The following is a 21,832-nucleotide window of genomic DNA, read 5'->3' as shown; positions in this document are numbered from 1 at the left end:
AAGATAGTTACCATAGAAACAGAGTGAGGATTGTGTAATTAAAAGTTGTGAAGAAAAAGGGTTACTGATAACTATAACGTGACAAAACCACTAGTGATTGTGTTAGATCCATATGTAAGTGAACGCATTCCTTTTTATTGTAATAAGATAGTTTATGAAATGAAGCAGACTACACCTCAGATTTGGATGACTGCAGGAATGGTTACTATTCCAATGCTAGAACACTCCATACAAGTAGGAAAATGTTGAGTCAGAATATTTTAATAAGATCATTACTGTGTACAAACTCTAAGTTTATCGCTGTATTGAACAATGTAAGGAAGATTTTAAAAGAGCTGAAAGCTTATTATGTGTAATAGACTTTTACAATGAGGCATTTGATTGTACACTGCTAGTGATTAGTTCTAATAGTGAGTTTTCCAAATAGTGAGACAGATTATATAAGTCAGACATATTGGCTATTGAATGATAGTTGTTACCATGATATTTGGGTTTTATGTTCTTCTACTAAATAATATTTATTATATATGTGGAAAGTATGCCTACAAATGTTTGCTAATTAATTTTGAAGATATTTTCTATTTAAGCAGACTGATACTACAATTTTATGTTATAACTCATGATAATGTGTGAAAAGTTCTTTTGCAGGATGCCAGACGTTCTAAAAGGTTCATTGATCCAGTGAATAAAAGATCAATTTCCCGGATTGATACTTGTGAGACATCGTGTTGGCACCACCTTTGCTAACATCCGTACGTATGGTAATTTGGGATATTTGGATAATCAACATGAAATTATTGAACTGGACAATTTTATTGACAATGAGACTGAACTTTATGATAGGACTTTATAGTTATGTTGGACATGAATTAAAAACATTCCTGAATGAACTGTTACTACAGCACTGTCCATAATTGATCGCTTAATTGTGCAGACTGGAGGATATTGTCTAATTTTTTTATACAAATCTTGGAATTCGTTGTTGAAAGTATTTGACCAATGATACTACAGATGAAGAAGTCATTATTATCAATTACATAAATGAGGCTTATAATATACAAAGAAGAATTTGAATGAATACATTTTGATAAAGATTTTGAAAATAATTTATGATGATCATGATTAGATTCTAGTTTTTGATTTCTCAGGTTTAGAAAAGTGGTTTTTCAAACATATTTTATCTACTGACAAAGTTTATTCTTGAGATTTTAATCCTGGTTCTATGCATTCTATAGTTTTGGCCTATGCTGTATTCAGATGGTTACTTAAAAAATGAGAACCGACAAAAGTGAAAACATCCAAGAAATGGAGGTTGATGAACATTACATTCCGATGTAATTTACAAGATATAGCACATGTAAAATGTGTATACCTAAGGGTGGAATTGTGGAAACTTAATTTATAAGAAACATTATATTTTATATAATTCCATATTTACATATGCTTTATAGTGAATACAGCTCATGAAATTCAATATGGCCTTTGCACAGCCATTTTGCTTTGTACAAACTTAGCAATACTAAGTAAAATGAGTTGAGATGTCTTTAAGGAGTTTGATCATTTACGTATAATTCTGGGCTAAGAGAAACATAGTGACCAAATATAGTGATGCACAGCACAATGAGCATTTCATAAAGGAATCTATTTCTATTTGTTTGCCAAAGGAACAAGGCAACAAGAGTAAACTATGTCTATCAGGATAAATGTTATATTTGAATATGCCAAATGTTATTTGCTTGTATAATGTGGAATAATTAGAAAATTTAGGAGTATGATGTAAGTGGGCATATTACCTGAAGATTGTAATAGAAGGTATAAAACCTCTGTACTCTAATCAATCATGTTTATTTGCTGCATTATAACCGTAGGGATATGTGCTCCCAGTTAAGGTCTAGATCTATTTATTTAATAAATGACAAATTCTTAAGTGTACTGGATTGGAGTCTATTACTTTATGCAACAATGGAACACCAGGTAAAAGTTAGGATTCAACATCCTATATGTCACACTGTAATGATATAATACACTACAGGGATATAGTGATTACAGACATGCTCTCAGTATATGATGTGCAATCACACACACATGGAATGACAAATGAGAGTTACCTTTGTCTATGTGTCACACTGTAATTATATAATACACTAGAGGGATATAGTGATTACAGACATGCTCTCAGTATATGATGTACAATCACACACACATGGAATGACAAATGAGAGTTACCTATGTCTATGTGTCACACTGTAATGATATAATACACTAGAGGGATATAGTGATTACAGACATGCTCTCAGTATATGATGTGCAATCACACACACATGGAATGACAAATGAGAGTTACCTATGTCTATGTGTCACACTGTAATGATATAATACACTAGAGGGATATAGTGATTACAGACATGCTCTCAGTATATGATGTGCAATCACACACACATGGAATGACAAATGAGAGTTACCTATGTCTATGTGTCACACTGTAATGATATAATACACTAGAGGGATATAGTGATTACAGACATGCTCTCAGTATATGATGTACAATCACACACACATGGAATGACAAATGAGAGTTACCTATGTCTATGTGTAACACTGTAATGATATAATACACTACAGGGATATAGTGATTACAGACATGCTCTCAGTATATGATGTGCAATCACACACACATGGAATGACAAATGAGTTACCTGTGTCTGTGTCACACTGTAATTATATAATACACTAGAGGGAAATAGTGATTACAGACATGCTCTCAGTATATGATGTACAGTCACACACACATGGAATGACAAATGAGAGTTACCTATGTCTATGTGTAACACTGTAATGATATAATACACTAGAGGGATATAGTGATTACAGACATGCTCTCAGTATATGATGTGCAATCACACACACATGGAATGACAAATGAGAGTTACCTATGTCTATGTGTCACACTGTAATGATATAATACACTAGAGGGATATAGTGATTACAGACATGCTCTCAGTATATGATGTGCAATCACACACACATGGAATGACAAATGAGTTACCTGTGTCTATGTGTCACACTGTAATTATATAATACACTAGAGGAGTATAGTGATTACAGACATACTATCAGTATATGATGTGTAATCACACACACAGGTAACTCTCATTTATCATTCCATGTGTCTATGTGTCACACTGTAATGATATAATACACTAGAGGGATATAGTGATTACAGACATGCTCTCAGTATATGATGTACAATCACACACACATGGAATGACAAATGAGAGTTACCTATGTCTATGTGTCACACTAATTATATAATACACTAGAGGGATATATTGATTACAGACATGCTGTCAGTATATGATGTGCAATCACACACACACATGGAATGACAAATGAGAGTTACCTGTGTCTATGTGTCACACTGTAATTATATAATACACTAGAGGGATATAGTGATTACAGACATGCTCTCAGTATATGATGTGCAATCACACACACATGGAATGACAAAAGAGAGTTACCTTTGTCTATGTGTCACATTATAATTATATAATACACTAGAGGGATATAGTGATTACAGACATGCTCTCAGTATATGATGTGCAATCACATACATATGGAATGACAAATGAGAGTTACCTTTGTCTATGTGTCACACTGTAATTATATAATACACTAGAGGGATATAGTGATTACAGACATGCCCTCAGTATATGATGTGCAATCACACACACATAGAATGACAAATGAGAGTTACCTGTGTCTATGTGTCACACTGTAATTATATAATACACTAGAGGGATATAGTGATTACAGACATGCTCTCAGTATATGTGCAATCACACACACATGGAATGACAAATGAGAGTTACCTTTGTCTATGTGTTACACTGTAATTATATAATACACTAGAGGGATATAGTGATTACAGACATGCTCTCAGTATATGATGTACAATCACACACATATGGAATGACAAATGAGAGTTACAAATACTTTGAATGAATGTATAATCACTTTATTACAGGATTGCAGCATATAGAGGATGAGCGTTTTATAAAACATCACTTTTCTAATCATTACTGTTCACCATCTTAGGTCCGTATTCAATCAGACGCGAAAAGTCGGAGAGGTTTCACCTGTCTGATTTTCAGCCTCATTAACCAGTTTCAAAGGTGAAAACTTTTTGCACACGTCCCGGCTTTTCGCCTTATTCAATTCCAAAGCAGGCGAAAACGGGAAACGGCGAATGCGGAACAGGCAGAAAGTACTGAAACAAATGGGGGAATCAGTCTGTTCCCCCCAAAAACATGCCCCGACAAAGGAAATGAATATACATGTGTGCTAATTTGGGGTACTTACAGTAAGTTGGGTAAATTGCTTGCTTTTAGCGTCTTTGTAAAAGTGGTGAAAAATGATTTAAAGCAGTATTTGTAGGTGGAAATATGTGCTCCAGGCAAATTTTGGGTACTTGAAAATGGGTGCTAGCATATTTTAAGGCTCTAAAGTGAACTTTTTAAAAAATGTGAAAAACCCACCTACAATCCTAAAAACACCTGACCCATCCTTGCAGACCAACAAGAACTCTATTTTGCTAGTTTTTATGCTTGACCCCCACTTTGGGGTATTTTGGTTTTTTAAAAAAAAGTTTTTTGGTTGATTTGTCCTTTGGGGGCTGTCCCAAGGGGTCTGAGTCGTTTCCCCATGTTTGAACCCCAAAATAAAGATTTTGCACTTCTTTTCACCTGCTATTTATAGGAGATACTTTTCCGCCTATTACAATGCATTGAGTTACCGCGAAGGCGAAATCCGCCTGGAATTGAATTTGGAAATACTTTGAAAACAGGCGGAAAGTCCGAACCCGCGGAAACTTATCTCCAAACTGCACTTTTTGCCTCTTATTGAATCCGGCCCTTAGACTCTATCTAATTGATTTTAATATTTTTCTAAGCAAGGTCTTTAATAACTTAATAATAAAAGTTACATTTTATGTATGATTACTTCTATTTATGTGCACCATTATAGGAACATTCCTTCTCCCTCTGTCTGTGTGTTATACTGTAATCTGGTATTATAGATGTATCATAGATGTATATGCATATTCCTGCCTCTAATATATTTCAGTAACTGGTTCAGGCTCAGCGGCTCCACCTTCTTCTTATATTGTATATGATGGTAGCGCAATAAATACCAATTGGTGGGATCTATTGGGGCCCTGTGAGGATGTAGAAACTCCAGCTAGGATGAGTCTCCCCAGAATGGTTGTTATTACGCTGCCATCATATACAGTTACAGTGTTATTATCTCTGTACCATCATGTATAGTTAGTGTTATTATCTCTGTACCCTCATATACAGTTAGTGTTATTACGCTGCCATCATATACAGTTAGTGTTATTACGCTGCCATCATATACAGTTAGTGTTATTATCTCTGTACCCTCATATACAGTTAGTGTTATTACGCTGCCATCATATACAGTTAGTGTTATTATCTCTGTACCATCATATACAGTTACAGTATTATCTCTGTACCATCATATACAGTTACAGTGTTATTAGCTCTGTAGCATCATATACAGTCACAGTGTTATTATCTCTGTACCATCATATACAGTTACTGTGTTATTAGCTCTGTACCATCATATATACAGTTAGTGTTATTATCTCTGTACCATCATATACAGTTACAGTGTTATTATATGTGTAACATCATACACAGTTACAGTGTTATTATCTCTGTACCATCATATACAGTTAGTGTTATTATCTCTGTACCATCATATACAGTTATAGTATTATCTCTGTACCATCATATACAGTTACAGTGTTATTATCTCTGTACCATCATATACAGTTAGTGTTATTATCTCTGTACCATCATATACAGTTAGTGTTATTATCTCTGTACCATCATATACAGTTACAGTGTTATTAGCTCTGTACCATCATATACAGTTAGTGTTATTATCTCTGTGCCATCATATACAGTCAGTGTTATTATCTCTGTACCATCATATACAGTTACAGTGTTATTACGCTGCCATCATATACAGTTAGTGTTATTATCTCTGTACCATCATGTATAGTTAGTGTTATTAGCTCTTTATATGTGACCTGCAGACACTCCTGGTGACTGATGACGCTGTGATCAATGCTCTCACTGCGTCGCCTCCACTTCCCGCTGCTGTACTTCGTTTACGGGTGACTATAGCGTATGTAGTGTTCATTCTAGCACCCTGCACCAGTCTTAACCCGTGTAGTTCCTCTTTCCTGCCTGGGGTGTCGCTCTCTGCTCTGGTGACTCTACCACTCTCAGCTGATGCAACAAACTGCTATGATACAGACCAGAGTTTGCTAGAAGCACCAGAGCAGAGAGCGACACTCCAGGTACAAAAGAGGAACTACACAGGCTGTGAGGGTGCAGGGTGATAGAATGAACACTACGTATGGATTAGCAGCATTGCATTGACTGTCACTAGATACCGCCTACATAATGTTCTTTACTTAATTTTTAAACTCTATTCATTGTGTTTTTCCTCTACACATCTGGATTGTGCTCTGAGCAGCAAGTAGGGTCAATGAATATTAGCTAACTGAAATTGTATTCTCCCTGTGTCGAGTTCTCTGATGTCTCAGAACATGTGATTTATTCTTAAAACATTTCCCACATTCAGAGCATGGAAATGGTTTCTCACCTGTGTGACTTCTCTGATGTTTAACAAGAGATGATTTCCGTGTAAACCATTTCCCACACTCAGAGCATGGAAATGGTTTCTCCCCTGTGTGAGCTGTCTGATGTATAACAAGTTCTGATTTATAAGTAAAACATTTCCCACACTCAGAGCATGGAAATGGCTTTTCACCGGTGTGTGTCATCTTATGTCTAACAAGAAGTGATTTCTGTGTAAAACATTTCCCACACTCAGAGCATGGAAATGGCCTCTCACCTGTGTGACTTCTCTGATGTGTAACAAGACTTGATTCATGTCTAAAACATTTCCCACACTCAGCACATGGACATGGTTTCTCACCTGTGTGACTTCTCTGATGTCTAACAAGATATGATTTCTGTGTAAAACATTTCCCACACTCAGAGCATGGAAATGGCCTCTCACCTGTGTGACTTCTCTGATGTGTAACAAGTTTTGATTTCTGTATGAAACATTTACCACAGTCAGAGCATGGGAATGGTTTCTCCCCTGTGTGGTGTATCTGATGTCTAGCAAGTTCTGATTTTAGAGTAAAACATTTCCCGCACTCAGAGCATGGAAACAGTTTCTCCCCTGTGTGACTTCTCTGATGTATAACAAGAAATGATTTCCGTGTAAAACATTTGTCACACTCTGAGCATGGAAATGGTTTCTCCCCTGTGTGACTTCTCTGATGTATAACAAGAGTTGATTTAGCTCTAAAACATTTCCAACACTCAGGACATGAAAATGGTCTCTCACCTGTGTGACTTCTCTGATGTATAACAAGATATGATTTCTGTGTAAAACATTTCCCACACTCAGAGCATGGAAATAGTTTCTCACCTGTGTGTGTTACCATATGTCTGACAAGATGTGATTTATGTGTAAAACGTTTGCCACACTCAGAACATAGAAATGGCCTCTCACCTGTGTGACTTCTCTGATGTGTAACAGAAACTGACTGACATATAGAACTTTTACCAGATTTAGAACAAGATAATATATCACCTATATGAGCTGTACTGTGTGTAACAAGATCTGATTTATCTGGAGAAAGTTCCTCATGATTAGAGGGATCAAATGACATATCCGCACTGTGAAGTGCTGGATGTATATTTAGGGTAATTGGAGTTTCTCCTGAAGAATCTTGTCTTATGTTCTTATCTTCTATTTTAAAATCTGGTGACGTGATGAGATCTCCCTGCGAGGTATTCGCGCTTGTGTGTCCATGTACTGGAAACAAATATATGAGAATAGAAAAAATTGTTTACATTGAGGAGCAAATTATCTTGACGTCTCAGCACTTTCTTAACATGTCTAAGACCGAGCTGATTTTCTTCCCACCATCTGCGTTCCCTGACCTTCCTCAATTTTACTGTCCATTGACAACCTCACTACCTCTTCTATCCCATAAGGCAACGGTCTTGGAGATATCCTTAACTCGCCCTCTGCTTCAATTCCCACATTCAGGGCCTGATTCAGACTTGAGATTAGAGTGAGATATCTCTCTCAACTGATCATCTTGGTGAAACCATGCTGCACTGCTGGTGGGGCAGATTTAAAATGTGCAGAGAGATTTAGATTTGGGAGGAGAGTTTCCAAACTGACATCTAAATTGTAGAGTAATAATAAAGCTGTGCAGTATTTGTGGGCTACATGCAAAAGCAGCCAGTATTTACCCCACATGTAAAATTTTTTATGTATTTACACCCTTTGCATTGCAATATGGTTTGTTCAGGTTCACAGTTGAGAGTGATATTTCTCTCTATTCCCAAGTCTGAATCAGGCCCTCAGTCCCTCTCCCACACCTTCAATATATCTTCAGATCAGACCCTCTCTCACCCTGTAGGTAACTAAGACCCTCATCCACTTACTGTTCAACTCCAGACTGGGCTACTGTAACCTCCTCAACACCCATCTCTCTTCACTGTAATCTGTCCTCAATGCTGCTGCCTGGCACTTCTTAAAATTACAGCTTCTGCCTCCCCTCTACTACAGGTCCTACACTGGCTCTCCATCCCTCTCAGAACCCAATTCAAACTCCTCACACTCACCTATATAGCCCTCACCCAATCATCACCCCCTACATCTCCAACTGCATCTCCCTCCACTCTCCCATCACCTACTTTGCTCTACCAATGCCTGGCGCCTCTCCTCCCAAATCAGTATATCCTCCCACTCCTGCCTTTAAGACTCTGTCCCTGTTGCTCCCCACCGCTGGAACTCTCACCCTCTCAGATTCTCCACCTCTCTCCAAAGCATCCCACAGACTTTCAAAACCTACTTCTTTACTAAAGCTTCCCTGCTCTCATCCTAACCCACCGCGCTATGCTCCTCACTCAGTCTCTCCTGTGTGACCCATCTATCAGCCCCTCCTCCTATAGATTGTAATCTCTAATGAGCAGGGCCCTCTTCCCTTCTGTGCTTTCGCTCCCCTGACCTATACTATCACCTCCTCCCCAATACTAACAGCGGCACCGAACCATTGGGCTCAGCCCGTGCTGCTTCTGTGATTACTGTGACTGTATAAGCTGCAGTGTTGTTATAGCTGGTGTCCCATATGCTACAATGTTTGGTACTGTAAGTCTTTTGTACTATTCCCTTGTTAGGCTTCCAATGTGTTCTGTTTATATACTGTGTAAGGCAATGCTGAACCCATATAAATAATGGTAAATAATACTATTAGTGAGTCCACGATGTATAATTTGAATTTGTAAACTACTGTACAGCTACTTTATTACAATAATAAATGTACATACACAATATATGGCTCTTGCTGCACAGATAAAGTGTTGTGATAAAAATACGATCTTACCGTAAAATCCCTTCCTTGGAGTCCATCTGGGGGATGCCTTACATCTGGTTTATGTGTAGTGATGGGTGGTGTAGATCTGGGGGATGCCTTACATCTGGGTTATGTGTAGTGATGGGTGGTGTACATCTGGGGGACGCCTTACATCTGGGTTATGTGTAGTGATGGGTGGTGTATATCTGGGGGACGCCTTACATCTGGGTTATGTGTAGTGATGGGTGGTGTACATCTGGGGGATGCCTTACATCTGGGTTATGTGTAGTGATGGGTGGTGTACATCTGGGGGATGCCTTACATCTGGGTTATGTGTAGTGATGGGTGGTGTACATCTGGGGGATGCCTTACATCTGGGTTATGTGTAGTGATGGGTGGTGTACATCTGGGGGATGCCTTACATCTGGGTTATGTGTAGTGATGGGTGGTGTACATCTGGGGGACGCCTTACATCTGGGTTATGTGTAGTGATGGGTGGTGTACATCTGGGGGACGCCTTACATCTGGGTTATGTGTAGTGATGGGTGGTGTACATCTGGGGGACGCCTTACATCTGGGTTATGTGTAGTGATGGGTGGTGTACATCTGGGGGACGCCTTACATCTGGGTTATGTGTAGTGATGGGTGGTGTACATCTGGGGGACGCCTTACATCTGGGTTATGTGTAGTGATGGGTGGTGTACATCTGGGGGACGCCTTACATCTGGGTTATGTGTAGTGATGGGTGGTGTACATCTGGGGGATGCCTTACATCTGGGTTATGTGTAGTGATGGGTGGTGTACATCTGGGGGATGCCTTACATCTGGGTTATGTGTAGTGATGGGTGGTGTATATCTGGGGGACGCCTTACATCTGGGTTATGTGTAGTGATGGGTGGTGTACATCTGGGGGACGCCTTACATCTGGGTTATGTGTAGTGATGGGTGGTGTACATCTGGGGGATGCCTTACATCTGGGTTATGTGTAGTGATGGGTGGTGTACATCTGGGGGATGCCTTACATCTGGGTTATGTGTAGTGATGGGTGGTGTACATCTGGGGGACGCCTTACATCTGGGTTATGTGTAGTGATGGGTGGTGTACATCTGGGGGACGCCTTACATCTGGGTTATGTGTAGTGATGGGTGGTGTACATCTGGGGGACGCCTTACATCTGGGTTATGTGTAGTGATGGGTGGTGTACATCTGGGGGACGCCTTACATCTGGGTTATGTGTAGTGATGGGTGGTGTATATCTGGGGGACGCCTTACATCTGGGTTATGTGTAGTGATGGGTGGTGTACATCTGGGGGACGCCTTACATCTGGGTTATGTGTAGTGATGGGTGGTGTACATCTGGGGGACGCCTTACATCTGGGTTATGTGTAGTGATGGGTGGTGTATATCTGGGGGATGCCTTACATCTGGGTTATGTGTAGTGATGGGTGGTGTATATCTGGGGGATGCCTTACATCTGGGTTATGTGGAGTCGGACACTAATTAAAAAACGTCTCCCACCCGGTTCCCATCGGCTCCCATCCCCTATATAACTACTCCCAAGCCACCGTAAGCTCAATCTAATGTTTAACAAAGCCGGAGGAGAGCCACGGAAGAACTGAGAGAACCAGAAACCAACAGTTATCCAGTATGAAAAACAAGGGAGGGATCCCGGCATCCCCCAGATGGACTCCAAGGAAGAGATTTTATGGTAAGTAAAAATCGTATTTCCTTTATCATCCATCTGGGGGATGCCTTACATATGGGTGATATACCATATACCAAAGCAAGCCAATTAAGGGCAGGGGAAGCATAGAACTGACCGCACTAAGAATTTTCTGCCCAACACTAGCATCTCTTGCGCTGAATGTATGGAAGCGGTAACATTTTGTAATCTTGTGAAAGTGTGTACGGATGACCAGGTCCTGTAGATGATTTTCAGAGTTGCTCAACTGAGGCACCATGCCGTACAGCCCAAGAAGCTCCAACAGCACGAGTAGAATTAGCCCGAATTGAGGCTGGAACTGTCATATTCGAGGAAAAACATGCCTGTCTAATAGCAGAAGTGACCCATCTAGCGATTGACCATTTTGAAGCAGGCCAGCCTCTAATTTGGTGCATCGATCAACACCAACAAAAACATTTTGTACAAGTAAAAACAGTGACTTGTTTCTTAGAACACTTGTCTGGCTTATCCATACTGAGAAAGACAAGTCTACTCCAAACAGAGAGCTACCTAACTTCCCATAGAAAGAGCTCCGGGGTTACGGCTTAGCTTGTCAGGCCTCCATCACGCAGTGCCTGCTCTGACTTCCACCAGACCTCAGCGCTCTGGCTTTGCAGGAGCCTGTATTTTAATCAAAATAAATACCTGGGGGAGTGGATGCGTGGCCGGGCGCCGGGTCCTGCTAATTCCGGACACCTGTGAACATAGCATCCAGCATCTGCGGCTCAGCCTAATGATATCACCGCTGCGCGATTACACGTGCAGCAGTCATTTACTCTTTGACACATAGCCTCCGGCGCTTGCCAATGACGCCACCCGCCGCAGGCTCTATGTGCAGCAGCGCTCTATCTATCCGGCCACCTGTTTAATCTCTGGCCTGGAAACTACTTGTGGCCCCTCCTGATGACATCACTGCTGTGCGCCTGAACGTGTCAGCGACGGCCTGGAACCAGCAAAGTCTCTCTCCTTTAAAAGCAGCAGCATGTCTCTGCTGCTGTAACCCTCAAACCAAATGCAGCGCTGAGGATTGAAGCAGTGTTGTGCTGAGCAGCCTCTGGAGGTGTGAGACAAGCCGACTCTACAGGATCTGTAATAACAAGGCCCAGCCAATCTGCTCTACAGCACTGTGCAGTATAATGGTAACAAGATTCTTATACTAGTAACATATATGACCTTTATGCCTGCGGCCCCCTCAGATGTGTGTCTGGCATGGAGAGAGACCCAAGGACATGGTAGTTTGGTGACTCTCTCAGTGGCCGTCTTTAAAGTGGGATCCAGGTTCATACAAACCATCTAATCTATATAACTCCCTCTCTGTTGGTGCTTCTCCAGGAACCAAGCTCCCAAATCCAAAGCTTTAACATAAAGAAATAAAACCTAACTAAAAGCTAGGACCTATCTAGCTAGTGCCTTACTCCAAAGGCACTAAACACAAGACTGAGCTTATGGTGGAAAGTTATTATATATATATTTTTATTCTTTATTTTTTATTTTCATTATCCCATTAATATGTCATTTTAGCATTTCCTATCCTATATGTATTTTTATTAATTTTTTGAGTGTTTAATTTTACTATTTACTGTGGTCTTCTTATTAAATATTAGTATCTTTAGCGCCTGTCTATCTGTGCTTTCGATTTCTTGGTAATTGTTGGGAGGGTCCAGATTCCTCCACCTCTATGATGGCTGCTTTATACTAATTAATCCCCTGGTCCTCTACACACTCCCTACATTTATCCTGGTCCACTGAGGTGGTTATAGTCCAGCGCCTATTTTTTGTCTGTGTGTTATGGTGGAAAGGGAGGAGTTATATAGGGGTGGGAGCCAGTTTTCAATTAGCTAGTGTCCGACTCCATCCTTCACTATATATAACCAGATATAAGGTGTCCCCCAGATGGATGATAAATGTATATTATGCAGCTGGGTCCAGCCCAAAACCACTCTACATAAGTTAACAAATCATTAAACAAAAATTAAATATAATTTAAATTTCACAGTAACAGGTTAATTGCAAATTGAGCAATAATATTCCGCATATAATCCTATGTAGTATCAGTAGGCCAGGCCAAGCCCTTTGGCTGAGCGTGTAGAATTAGGGTTTGTTGTAGCAGGGCATGGTTGCACCCTAAGCCGGCCCCATCCACTGAGCGTGCAACACCATTACCTCATGCGGAAGGGGCGTGACACACTGCTTCACTAAGTGCAACAATGACCGTCCTAAGGACGCCCGATTGCCCGCATATACTGGCCAGGGAGCCAGTCAGTCCACAGGATACTCTGCGGGTGATCCAGAAGCAATCCTGGCTGTAGGCACCCTGCTAACCAGGAACAGGGACCAGCGGGGTAGACAGTGCTGCACACTGAGCCTCTGCGCCCTTTGCGACGACACAGGTCATCCACAGCTAGTTACAGCACTGTCTACAACACAAGGAGAATATGCAACTCCTTTCTGTAATAAGTCTTTATTACTCACCTGTGGCGATATCTGTAGGGATTTCCTCCTCCTTACACTGCTGATCACCCCTCACATACGTCTCTTCTACCTCTGTATCTTCTGCTTTATTATCAGTCACATACGTCTCTTCTTCTCCCTCTGTATCTTCTGCCTTCATATCAGTCACATACGTCTCTTCTTCTCTCTCTGTATCATCTGCTTTATTATCAGTCACATACGTCTCTTCTTCTCCCTCTGTATCTTCTGCCTTATTATCGGTCACATACATCTCTTCTTCTACCTCTGTATCATCTGCCTTATTATTAGTTACATACGTCTCTTCTCTCTCTGTATCATCTGCTTTATTATCAGTCACATACGTCTCTTCTTCTCCCTCTGTATCATCTGCCTTATTATCAGTCACATACGTCTCTTTTTCTTCCTCTATATCTTCTGCCTTCATATCAGTCACATACGTCTCTTCTCCCTCTGTATCATCTGCCTTATTATCAGTCACATACGTCTCTTCTTCTCCCTCTATATCTTCTGTCTTCATATCAGCCAGAATTTCACCCTAAGTAACCCACAAAACAATTAAATAACATTTTAAAAATGTCAGATTTCATGAAATTACATTAAGTAGAAGAATTCTGGATAATAAGACACACACAGCTTCTCTACATATCATATAGTGACAGTCACTTTGGTATATTGGTGAGACTGTAAATCCCACCTACCTGATGCTCCTGTGGGATCCTGTGATTCTCCTCTGTACAATACTGGGAATTAAGAGGATGGGGACATCTCTCTGGGGTATTTCTGTGACTGGATCCATCTGTAGGAGACAGACAGTGACTGAGTACATTGTATATATGTGATTAGCAGATGATAAGTGTATATAGGAGGCCCCCATACCTGATCTCCCCTGTACAACAAATGAGTCTCCTCTTACCCAGTGATGTGAGGGACCGGTGATTCTCCTTCATCATGTCCTTGTGCAGACCCCTGTGTTCCTCTATATACTTCTCCTCCTGCATGGAGACATAGACAGTGACATCCTGACACCTTATAGGAACCTGGCACACACAATGATACAGTCATCACCGAGACATATCCCCTGGTGTTACGGTATAATGTCCTATTCCCAGAAGTCACCTCTCCATTCATCACCCAGACACATCCCCTGGTGTTACTGTATAATGTCCCATTCCCAGCAGTCACCTCTCCAGTCATCACCCAGACACAACCCCTGGTGTTACTGTATCATGTCCCATTCCCAGCAGTGACCTCTCCAGTCATCACCCAGACACATCCCCTGGTGTTACTGTATAATGTCCCATTCCCAACAGTCACCTCTCCAGTCAGCAGCTGAATGATCCTGTTTGTGAGTTCCAGAATCCTCTGGTCATTGTGTCTCTCATGTATCAGTGAGTGAGGTGGAGGCACCGTGATGGGGCTCTGGGTCCTGTTCAGTCCTCCTGACACACGGAGACGGCTGCTGGGTGTCTCACATTCACTGGAAGTTTTCTTCACTACTGTGTAACCCTGTTTATTGGGGGAGACATCAATAAAAGGGTAAAATTATACTCATGGAGCTGTTTATTAAGGTTTCATCAGTCCATAATATGCATGAAGGGTCTGTCTTACAAATAAAACCCCTATCCCATCTGTAACTATTTACCATATATAGGAAAGTGGACAGAATATAGCACATCTCCTGCCATCTTCATTTCAGTGATAGAAAAGAAACAAAACAAGATACCATGAGCAATGTAATATATCCCAGCTCCTATGATAACTAAGGCACTGATACTATATCTCTCTGTATTATTACTATAGATATAAGTGATGTCACTGTGACACTCCCAGATCCTCTCACCTCCGCAGTCATGTCCCTGTATTATTACTATAGGTATAAGTGATGTCACTGTGACACTCCTAGACCCTCTCACCTCCCCAGTCATGTCCCTGTATTATTAGTATAAATATAAGTGATGTCACTGTGACACTCCCAGATCCCCTCACCTCCCCAGTCATGTCCCTGTATTATTACTATAGATATAAGTGATGTCACTGGGACACTCCCAGACCCTCTCACCTCCAGTCATGTCCTTGTATTATTACTATAGATATAAGTGATGTCACTGTGACACTCCCAGATCCCCTCACCTCCCCAGTCATGTCCCTGTATTATTACTATAGATATAAGTGATGTCACTGTGACACCCCCAGACCCTCTCACCTCCCCAGTCAGCAGGTAGATTATCTCCAGGGTGAGATTTAGTATCCTCTCAGTCATGTGACTCCTGTCCTTGTCCATCCTCAGTGATTTATACAGGACACGTCTCACCCTCACGTGACTTCTAGTAACAAGAATTTGACGCCTCACTGCACAGAAATCTAGGAATGAATATAATTATTAGAAGCTATTTATTACCAGTTATTTATGTAGTGTGCACATATTACACAGTGCTTTATAGGGAATATTTAGTCACATCTGTCCCTGCCCAGATGAGCTTAAAATCTACATTCCTACCACATAGACAGCCCATACACACACGTTCTAGAGGTAGTTTAGAAAGAAGCGAGCTAACCTACCAGTGTGGCTATGGAGAGTGGGAGGAAACCAGAGCACCTGGAAGAAACCAATGCAAACTCAAAGAGAACATACAAAATCCACACAGACAGAGCCTTGTTCAGTAATTTAATTCATGACCCCTTGTGCTGTGAATTACTAATGCTGTCCACTATGCTATCACGTTGCCCATAAAAATACATGAGTGACCACTAAGGGGCCGATTCAGACCCAGACGCTGAAGGTGCCCACACACATACCGATGTCCTCACGATACGATTTTATGGCCAATTTCCTCATGAGCTTTCACGGGAGCTCCCTTGCCGTCGTGATCACGATTTGGAGTTAAAAATGTCCAATCTGACTAAAGATCTATCTTGCAGCCAATTTATTAATCTGCCCTACAGCACGGCTGATCAGAAGATGCGATATACGACGAGCGGGGGACGCGCATCGGCATCGTGCTTGTGAGTATAAACTCACGATTTGTAGGTTTTTTTTTTACCAGATTCGTTACCAAATCGTGTAAAATGTCGCTATGTGTGTGGGCACCTTAAGCCGCATTCACTCGCTATGGGCGATTGTCGCCCATCAGCACATGCATGTGTGGCAAAATACACATGCGCAAACTAGTCTGTGCGATGGGGAAGTGCTCGCTCGAAGAACACAGACAGGCCGTTCCTTTGAGTGACAGAGAGTGCCGTTTGTGGGTGTAATATGGGATGATCCGGGAAAAAGGGTATGCAGTCAAGAAGCCAGCGGCTTCCCGACTGTCATATCCCGGCGAGGGTTAAACGACCGGCATCTACATCTAGACACCTGTCATTTCACACACGCAAGGAGACTGACGCCCGGCAACCCGATCAAAGTGATGCTGGGCGCCTCTGCGTACAGCCGTGCGCGGGGGGGGTTAGGTTTAGGGCTCCCGAGGGGGACTTAGGGTTAGGCTAGGGGGAGGGAGGGTTAGTTTTAGGCACCCCTGGGGGGACTTAGGTTTAGGCGGCGGGGAGGGGGGGGTTAGGTTTAGGCACTTAGAGGGGGGATTAGGATTAGGTACAGGGGGGAAAGGTTAGGGTTAGGGGGTTAGAAATAGGTTAGTCTATACTTACCTTCGACGATCGGGATTTCCTCCTCTGCCGGCCTCCTGGTGTCGGGATTCCAACCACCGGGCAGGGGTCCAGCGGTAAATAATACCGATTCCGGAAAAAGGGGGAGTGGATGTGCGAACGCAGGCGTGTCCGAGCGTCAAAACAGCGTTCTTTGGGCGTGCATAATTAGCATGTCAGCGTCACTGTACACTTCACCTAGTTTTATTTCAGCCTGCAGTGATCGCAGTGCTTGCGGCGGGGTAGGGTCTACCTTAAGGTCTGCGAGCAGCTGTGATGGCTCTTGATGTTACAGATTAATCATACTGTTCCTGGAGATGACGTGTGCTAAGAAAGAAAAGTGCGCGTCCTTACACCTGCGAGTGTTCACTCTGCCGTCGCTCTCTAAGACATAGAGAGCATAATTTAGCCTGGCTGTGCGATCGCGAAATTTGCATATCCGCCCCCTGATGGCTGCGAGAGAGCGCAGCTTAGCGTCCGTGTATGAATGAGCTTCTAAGTTCCATCATTCCCAGAGCCATAGAGACTAAGGGGGTCATTCAGACCCACTCGCAAGCGACAGTACGCTCGCAAGTGGGTCGATGTTCCCCACTGTGCATGCGCACGACGGAGGGAGCTCCATCGTGTGCATGCGCGAGACCCGGACTGCGACAGCCAAGCTGTCGCTCCGGGTCTCGCAGCAAAGGGGGCGTGCTGTCGATGGTGACTGACAGTATGCCCCCTTTGGTGGGCGTGCCGGGGACGTACCTGCCAGACGGAGGCGTTCCCATGGGAATGCCTACCGTCTGAAGTCGGCCCCACTGACATCACTAGTGATGTCAGTGGGAGTGATTTTGGCTCTGATAGAGCCAAAATCACTCCAGGGCTTGTGGCTGGGAGACCCTACCGCAGGGTCTCCGTCGCAAGTCCGATGGTCAAGACCATCGCGGCCATCTTTTTGGACGCTCGTATATGCTGTGGGTGGTGACCCACAGCTATACAAGCGTCCAGGGGGACGCTCCATTATAATGGAGGAGGGCCCTGATTCAGAGCGAGCGCTCTGGTCAGAGCGTCGGTTCTGAATCAGGCCCTAAGTCAGTGTTTCTCAGATGTTCCTCTGACCCAGCTTCATAGGGCTGCTCAGTGACCACCACACGGCATTGCTGGAGGTTACACCAATGTCTCTCCCTCATGGCCAGGAGTCCTGGACCTCCAAGACACATACTTGATGCAATTTGCCTGAGGAAGCGGACCTGATCCAAGTAAAGGAGGTTACACCGACACTCCCAGGTGCCCCCCTCTATTAGTGACTTGGTAACCATGGTTGGGCTGAGCCTTCCTGGATGAGAGGGTTATTAGTCCCTTCCCTAGATATGATGTTGTCCCCAGTGTTGGGGTAAAAGTGAAGGATGACTTGTTATTGTGGCCCTTTGTATGCAGATGCTCTCCCTCTGGGTGTGTGTTTTGCAGGGGCCCCTTCAAAATGTTGCTGTGGGGCCAAATTCTCTATTTACATCCATGGTACTGAGACACCTATTCTCGGAGCTGGAAGAGATGGAATTGGTAACCTAACATCTATTCTGACAACTCAAACAGATAGAACTACTGCTCCAGCACAAATTCCAGCAGCTGGAATGAAGGGATCAGGTAATTACAGCCCTAGTCTTGAACCCAGAATGGATGGCTAAGGCACTGGTAGAACCAATTGGGGCAGCTATAAGGAATGGCCAAGGTTCTCGTAGCCCTATACCAGCACCTAGAATTGCTGGCTATTGTACACAGAGCTACATTCTGGCTCCCAGAACAGATAGCTAAAATACTCAGGGCTCCGTTGCGGTAGCCCAAACACCTGCCTAACATACTCAGTGCTCACCCCAACACCCAAAACCGTTGGTTAAGGTTATCAGAGCTCTAATCCAGAACCAGGAACAGATTGCTAATGTACTCAAAACTCCATTCTGGCACCCAGAGTAGATGGCAAACATACTCTAGCTCTGTTTGAGCACCCAGAATGGCAGGCTAACATACTGTAGCTCCATAATGGCACCTCTTCCGGTTTATCGATGCCAGCTGCATACTATCACACTATCACTGAGTCACACTTTCAGGCAACCAATGTAAAATGGTCCAAGGGGGCTCTAAAGCATAAAAAAGGGTGTGAGGAGGCTCTGAGGCATATAAAGGTGCATGTGGGGGCTCTGGGGTGGCATATAATGGCATAAGGAGCTCTGAGGCATATGAAGGGGCTTTGAGGCTTATGAAGGGGCACAAGGGGGCAAGAGTCATATAAAAGGGCATGAGCGGCCTTTATGGCATTTACAGTGCTGTTTTTGGCAACGTCTCAGGAACCTGTAAAATGAAGAGGTGGTAACCCTACCCTCAGATCTGGTCACAGTGATGGAGAAGGCACGGTAGTGGTGAGGGGGCATGTTTCCCCACCGTGTATGCAGATAGTGCTGAGGAGCAGAGCTGGCTCCTTGCAGGGATTCTGGGCTGCACTCTGTCCTGAGCAGCAGCAGCTTCCTACGAGGAGGCTGTAATTTCTCCCTTTCTGTCAACCACCCCCAAATGAGGACGTGTACTGATAGCTCCACAGAGGCAGGGGGCGCTGCAGTGAGCTGAGCCGTTCAGGAGGATTCCATGTGGTAGTGGATAGATCCCCGTCTGTAGATGTACCGACATCATCAGTTACTGTCCAATGTCATTCCCTACTATGCACGTGGACATAGATGGAGAATACAAACCTGTGGGAAGCGAAGCGAGCCCCCGTGCCCGAAGCGTGGCGAGCAAAGAGATCCTGCGAGGGGACAAATACTTCTTTTGGTGGCCTTTATGGGCATGGAATCGCACGTCCGGACTCACTCCACATCACTTCCAGGTACAACTAGTGAATGGGATCTATACACTACCGTTATACACAGTCGAGTCACATTATTATGACCACCTCTTGCATTTGACGTCGTCAGCGCGTAGCCCATGAAGTACGTCACGTGGCGTGCGCTGGCTTGGTGGGTATATAAGGTGTGCGATAGGCCGTCTGCACACATATCACCCGTTGCGGTCATGGGTAAAAGGGGCGATTTATCCGAGTTGCAGAAAGGGATGATTACTGGCTCTCTGGCCAAGGGTGGCAGTATTTCTGACACAGCGCAGTTTGTGAACTCGCGTGCTGCTGGGGTGAAGGTGTATCGTGACTGGACAAATGGCACCATTGGGTATAACTGACTTGGAAACTGCGGAGCACCACGTGCCATTGATGTGAGAGGTGAACGTCGGCTACGAAGGTGCGTGTGGGCCAACCGACACGCTACAGTGGAGCAGCTCACCGTCAAAATGAACCTGGGGGGGTCACCAAACGTGTGTCTAAAATGACAATTCAGCAAATCCTGCTGCGTATGGGGCTCCGAAGCAAACGGATGGTCACTGCACCTATGCTAATGAAGGTGCATCGCCAGAAAAGGCCTCAATTTTCACACCTGTATCGGAATTGGATCTCTGCTAATTGGTGAAGGGTTGTCTTCTCTGATGAGTCACGTTTTCTGCTTCATCGAACGGATGGACGCTGGTGTGTCAGTCGAGGAACATCGGAGAACAAACACCCTGCAACCATTGTTGTGTTCGCTCTATGGATACTCCACCATGCACCCTCCAGCAGCTGTGGGATGTACTGCAGTCAGCATGGCTCCATATACCTGTGCCCACCTACCAGCACCCTCTAGCTGCTGTCTGTGCTGGACACGGTGGCTACTCTGGCTATTAGCTGGTGCTCATAATAATGTGACTCCACTGTGTATATTTACCAGATATTGCTGACTAATTGTATTCTACCAAGACACCAGAAAGCAGTCTCTTACCAAGCAAGGTCTGTGCTATCTGTATTATAGTAATAATGGAGACTGCACCACCTGTATTATAGTAATAATGGAGACTGCACCACCTGTATTATAGTAACAACGGAGACTGCACCACCTGTATTATAGTAATAATGGAGACTGCACCACCTGTATTATAGTAACAACGGAGACTGCTCCACCTGTATTATAGTAATAATGGAGACTGCACCACCTGTATTATAGTAATAATGGAGACTGCACCACCTGTATTATAGTAACAATGGAGACTGCACCACCTGTATTATAGTAACAACTGAGTCTGCACCACCTGTATTATAGTAACAACTGAGTCTGCACCACCTGTATTATAGTAACAACTGAGTCTGCACCACCTGTATTATAGTAACAACGGAGACTGCACCACCTGTATTATAGTAACAGATCCTGCACCACCTGTATTATAGTAACAACTGAGTCTGCACCACCTGTATTATAGTATCAGAACCTGCGCCACCTGTATTATAGTAACAACTGAGTCTGCACCACCTGTATTATAGTAACAACAGAGCCTACACCACCTGTATTATAGTAACAACAGGGTCTGCACCATCTGTATTATAGTAACAATGGAGTCTGCACCACCTGTATTATAGTAACAACGGAGTCTGTGTTACCTGTATTATAGTAACAACAGGGTCTGCTCCACCT

The 21,832-nt window shown here is 43.2% G+C and overlaps 1 protein-coding gene across 1 annotated transcript in view; it reads right to left on the bottom strand.

Moving 5' to 3' along the window:
- Positions 1-6,615: 6,615 nt before the first annotated feature.
- LOC148502609 (uncharacterized) overlaps positions 6,616-21,832 on the bottom strand; it is a 283,629-nt gene continuing 268,412 nt past the window's right edge. Inside the window, 2 exon segments of the mRNA XM_088449561.1 lie at positions 6,616-6,690; positions 6,692-7,617. Of these exon segments, the coding sequence (XP_088305687.1) occupies positions 6,631-6,690; positions 6,692-7,617 (986 nt within the window). The 3' untranslated portion in view covers positions 6,616-6,630.

This window comes from Taudactylus pleione, unplaced genomic scaffold (assembly GCF_031769625.1).
Source record: "Taudactylus pleione unplaced genomic scaffold, aTauple2 ptg000488l, whole genome shotgun sequence".
NCBI lineage: Eukaryota > Metazoa > Chordata > Amphibia > Anura > Myobatrachidae > Taudactylus > Taudactylus pleione.
The sequence above is the reverse complement of the archived record's forward strand: the minus strand, read 5'-3'. Positions and strand labels throughout refer to the sequence as shown.